The following is a 5,825-nucleotide window of genomic DNA, read 5'->3' on the forward strand; positions in this document are numbered from 1 at the left end:
GGGGGATAGCGAATTTCTGCTCCTGTAGCCTCATTTTACAGTAACTTTTAATTCAGACTAACTTAATAGAAGTTAACCGTTTAGAAGGAAAGAGAGGTGTTTTCAGTTGACTCGGGGGGGGTTGGGGAATTAAGGAGCGAAAGTTCTGGGTTGGGTTAGAGCCATGAAAATGACAAATAATAATATAAAGAATATAAATAATATTAAACAATGTATAGTTTATATGCACAAATAGTATAAGTAACATTAACATAAATGATATCAATATAATTATTATTAATTTGCAATGTATCTGTAAACAATAGAAATAAAATTAACTTAAGCCCATACTAACTGAAGCTGAGTGACTAAAGGCTCACCAAGTTCACCGTGTAATTGTGCTGCACTTGGTTTTACTTGGTATTTCCCTGTTCTGGGTTTTAATGAAAGAGCCATAAACCCTATGTGGATATTATAGGATTTTCCTCATTTAGTTTAATTTGTATGCTGGGCATATTACTTTTGGTTTTGTTTCCACCATTAAAAATGAGGAGTAAGTAATGGTCATCATAGGCAAGAAAGGATGTTACTTCCAGTGGAGCAGGGGAGAAGCAGCAGGTTAAAGGATTTCTCCCCTTTGCTGTACCCTGAGCCCCACTGAAATGAGCAGATGTTTGCTTCTTGACCTTAGTGGTCAGGCCCCATGGGAGCAGAAGGTGGCCAGTGCTAGGTACTGAAAATCCCATCCTTTCCTTTCCTACCTAGCCATGACTGTTTTTAAAGCAGGTAATATTCTATGAATTGTATGTACATACAAAAAAAAAAAAAAAAAGAAAGAAAGAAAAAGAGGATATATTTCAATAAGATATTATATAATAATTTTTCTCTCATTGTTTTTTCCATTCTCTATTAGTGAGGAGCGAATGTTACTCTTTGGTGAACCCCTTCTGGCATGAAAATGCAAACATCACTGATTCACACAGACAGCTTTTGTGTGAGTAACTTTTATATTACTTCTGTACTTCCATCCACCCTTCCATCCCTCCCTGGCCACATACCAGGTCCCATTTCTGATTCAGAAGGGGAGCCCTTTGAGATAGCATTTTAACTCGGCTTCTGTACAATATCTGTCACTGCATGTGGTCTTCAGGTGGGATTACTGTTGAAATAACCATCTGAAGTTCAGCTGATTTCCACAGGAGCAAGATGTTTCTGCCTGGAATAGCTCAAGAAGGTACACAATTGTTAAAAATAAAAGGCAAAAATGTTCACAATCCCCTCAGAAGAGTTTGATCACTGAAAATGCTTAAGCACACGTTTAAACTCATCTTTAAGATAGGTACTGATCTACACTACCAGTGAGATTCCTTGGACTGAAAAAAACCTTAAGTATGTGGGAATTTAAGAAAATAAATCAATGACTAAAAGCACTGTTCAAAGTCTTTGGAGAACATCTTGTTAAAAAAGATTAAGTTTCTAACTGTTTTGGTCGGTATTTACTTCTTTTTCTTCAGATCCATTTGTCAATGTCTGAAATTAGAAAACTAAACATTTTCAAATACTTTAAAGCTTCTCCTAAAAGATGTTTTAGCTTCTTTGCATTATATTCTGCCCAATGTTTCACTCATACATGCTTGTATATGGACTTAGTTTTTAAAAATTTTTTATATACTTGCCTCTCTTCTCTGACTCTGGCTGTTTTCCCCTTGAAAGCAGAATATGTGCATTTATCTTGTGTGTTAAATGGTACACTTTTCCCTCAAAACCAGACATTTTCCTGAGCAGTCCTTCAGAGAGGCTTAGGGTGTCTTTAGTCTCTTGGAACAGCGTCTCATGGTGTAGGTAAAAGCGCAGCAGACGTGGCACAGTAAGCCTCTGAGGTACTGATGCTAATGGAGCCGTGTTGCGACAGTAACTGGAAAGTTAAAGTAGGAACAAGACCTCAGTGGGCTACTGAAAGAGCCGTGCAAACATAATGAGGGTTCAAGAAACACAGCAGAGATTGTCTCTCTCTGCTTTGAGATTGAAAGGTGTCATTTCTTTAATCTTCCTTGCTTAAGACAGAGGACTTTAGCTACTTGATGTTACTGAAAACTGAGGGTGCTGAGATGAGTGAAAAAGATTGTCTACAGGATCACTTAAGCCTTTGAGGGCTCAAAGTTAATTGAACCTAATCAGATTGATCACGTTTTAAAGTGTGGGCATCTCAACTATTATATTTGGGATAGTCTAAAACGTCAGGATAACATTGTTAGTATTTCAAAAGTTGTGTTCGTATTTGCGAAAGATACATCTATATTTATTCTCAGGTGAGGAGATTTTATATTACAGCTCTTCAATGAAAGCTGAATTCTGCAAAAGCAAAAGCAGAGACTAGACAGAGCTCTTCTGGTTATAAAAATGATGGATTGGAAACAAAGGACAGCTCTTTAGTAGTCATGAAGTGTAAGAAAATAGTGACTCTGAGTAAAAAATGGATTCATAACTATGTTTACAGACTCTTCAGAGCTTCAGAGAAATTCTTTATTTCTTGCTCTCATACCAAGTACTATTTTTAGGTTAATGGACAAAGACTTCATGTCTTCAAAGACACTTGCAGATTTTATTGTAAGCAGATGTAGTCTGCCTAAAAATGATAAGAAATCAAAGATCATTTAATTGAAAGAACCTACTAGGTTTGATTAGAATGCCCTACAGAGTGAACTTTTCGATATTTTACATGTTCAGCTTCAATGCAGTTTCAGTGTGGTGAGGCTGCAGACACGCAGCAATAGCAGCTGCACATAGAAAATGCCATGTCAGTACTTATTACTTCTAGGTTATGTAGATATTTCTAAATGACATCTAGGTTTGTTAAGTACTGAAATACTACCTCCTACTTCAGTCTTACACTTCCTTAAATACTTTCTGACTGTGGTCACTGTATCATATTTAGGCAGATCAGGACAAACCTTAATCTTCATCTTTAACACATTTTAACTAGAATTTTAGAGGACAATTCTAGGATTGTGGATTCCAGTGTAGTTACTGTAATTTCTTCATGTGTTGCTATCTGGGGCAAACAGGCCAATTGCACAGCTTTAATAAATTACTTCAAAAAATTATTTTTTTCTCTGTGTGTGCCTGTGCAGGTGTCTGTGTAAAGTACATTCACATGGAACTAATCTCCTTCTGTCTAGCTGTACAACAAGTTGGGCAGGAGTGTTGATCTGCTTGGGGGTAGGAAGGCTCTACAGAGGCATCTAGACAGGTTGGATCAATGGGATGAAGCCAATTGTATGAGGTTCGACAAGGCCAAGTGGCCGGTCATGCACTTGGGTCACAACAAGCCCATGCTGTGCTACAGGCTCAGGGAGGAGTGGCTGGAAAGCTGCCTGGTGGAAACGAACTTGGGGGTGTTGGTTGACAGCTGGCTGAACATGAGCCAGCAGTGTGCACAGGTGGCCAAGAAGGCCAACAGCATCCTGGCCTGTATCTGAAAGTGTGGCCAGCAGGAGCAGGGAAGTGATTGTCCTCCTGTATTGGGCACTGGTAAGGTCACACCTTGAGTGCTGGGTTCAGTTTTGGGACCCTCACTACAAGAAAGACATTGAGGTGCTGGAGTGTGTCCAGAGAAGGGCAACGGAGCTGGGGAAGGGGCTGGAGCTGAGGGAAGTCGGGTTGTTTAGCCTGGAGAAGAGGAGGCTGAGGGGAAACCTTATCACTCTACAACTACCTGTAAGAAGGTTGTAGCAGGGTGGGTGTTGCTTCCTTCTCCCAAATAACGAGTGATAGGACAAGAGGAAATGGCCTTAAGTTGTGCCAGGGGAGGTTTAGGTTGGATATTAGGAAAAAATTCTTCACTGAAAGGGTTATCAAGCATTGGAACAGGCTGCCCAGGGAAACGGTTTAGTCACCATCCCTGGAGGTATTTAGAAGACCTGTAGATGTGGCGTTTGGGGATGTGATTTAGTGGTGAATTCTGCAGCATTAGGTCTCAATGGTCTGAAAGGTCTTTTCCAACCAAAACAATTCTATGATAAAGCTTTCATTTCTTTTCTTACTGTTCTCTCCAGCTGAACATATGGCATATACCTTCTCTCGTCCTCAAACCCACAAGGTATAAAATATTTTCCTACTACAGATAACATTATGGCATTGTTATGTGTTTGTTTTAAACATCAGCCACTGTGTAAAGAAATATACCATTAGACTACCTACCACTCGCTTTTCTGAAATTTCTGCATTTAAAAAAAAAAGCATTTTACTGGAGATGTACATTTTCCTCTGTCCCACACAGGATTTAAATAAAAGTGAGTGTCACTTTTCACAATTTAGACAGTTATTAGGGTGTCTTGGTGACCACTGGAATTAAAAATAGTCCTCTGAAGTTACCTTTAAAACTGAAATCTGTCAGCAGACACCCCAGATATTTTGTCTTGCCATGTGTTTTCCTGTGCCAGCTATGGGCGACAAACAGAAAGAGCAACTCTTTTCCAGGATGAGCTGAAACTATCTCTCACTAAATGGTAAAAGAAGGATGTCTCTCTGACATCAAAGGAAACTATATCAAGAGTTCTGAGCACCTTTGCCATTTTCCCATAGAAGAAACATAACATTCAAAGTCACATCTAAATGTTGAGGATCACATACAGAGAAAAGGAAGTTGGTACGTGAAAAATTTTCCCCAAGAGTTGCTGCAGCTTTGTAAAATAATTTATTTAAAAACGTAACAAAACAAAACACCCCCAACAACCTACACTGGGGAAAGGTTACTCTTGGGCATTGTTGTAATAGAAATATTTTTCATTCTCCAAATTCTGTATAGTTAATAATTAGTAAATACTAGTATAGATTTAGCACCAGTGTAATCCCTGCAAAATATTTCTAATCAAAATTAGTTTGCACTCTGGACTTGGTTCAAGTCCTTCTTGCAGGACAGGTCAGCTGTCAAAAAAAGGAAGTACTGTGTTTGCTGGATACTAATGTATCCTGTCAAAACTCTTCTATGAGCTTGGAAATTCAAGTAACCTGTTCCTGTGTGTCTCAGTCATGGCTTGATAGTGACCCCTGCTCGGTAACATAAAAATTCCATCTACATTCTTCTGAACTAAATGCTATATGATTTGCTGATCCTAGAAAGCTGTGGCTAAGGTTTTTCAAAGCATTGTGAAATTTGTTAGAATGTGGAGATGTTTTTTGTGTGATTTCCTCTCTTCTTCTTATAGTTTAAAATCAAATTGCTTCAAGAGTTTTGGTTTCTTTTTTTCATTTCTTTTTTTTTTGGCACATCAAAGCAACATCTATAGTGTGTTATTTGGCCAAAACCTAAGTGGCCATTTTGGTCCAAAGATGCAAACAGCAGTAAAATTACAAACCACATAATTTCTCTTGAATCTTAGTTTTGCACCACAAACTGGTGTGGGATCCCATCTACGGTGCAGAGCTGGAGCCAGTGTTATGAAAAATAATGTGAGAGGAGCTACTGTTGTTTCTTAGTGGCTGCCTGGTTTACCCCTGACACACAAACCAGCTGCGTTAGGTACTTACACTGTATGATTAATCTTCTGACAATCCTGATTTTTTCTTAGTGACATCAACATCATGGCCAGTGATTGATTTTCTGTTACAAGTCACTTTTTAGTGCTCTTATCTATTCCTGAGCCATCCAGAGATGATCAGATAATGGATGTGGTTTCCACTTATATATGACTGGAAGAAAATGTTTTTCTTGTTATAAAACCAAGACTGGAGTGTGCAACTGCCCCTGCACAACTGCTTGAATTATTCTCCCCAGACTATTTTTATTTTTTCTTTTTTAGACATCAATATAGCTGTAACCATGAGGCTGCAGACAAGTCAGTGCT

At 38.6% G+C, this 5,825-nt stretch overlaps 1 protein-coding gene across 1 annotated transcript in view; it reads left to right on the forward strand.

Moving 5' to 3' along the window:
* Window positions 1–892: 892 nt before the first annotated feature.
* TMEM114 (transmembrane protein 114) overlaps window positions 893–5,825 on the forward strand; it is a gene marked incomplete at its 5' end in the record, with an annotated part of 12,013 nt that continues 7,080 nt past the window's right edge. Inside the window, one exon of the mRNA XM_029083529.1 lies at window positions 893–973. Within this exon, the coding sequence (XP_028939362.1) occupies window positions 893–973 (81 nt within the window). The remainder of the gene's footprint in view (window positions 974–5,825) is intronic.

The sequence above is a fragment of the Antrostomus carolinensis genome, unplaced genomic scaffold (genome assembly GCF_000700745.2).
Source record: "Antrostomus carolinensis isolate BGI_N321 unplaced genomic scaffold, ASM70074v2 scaffold6432, whole genome shotgun sequence".
NCBI classification, from domain to species: domain Eukaryota; kingdom Metazoa; phylum Chordata; class Aves; order Caprimulgiformes; family Caprimulgidae; genus Antrostomus; species Antrostomus carolinensis.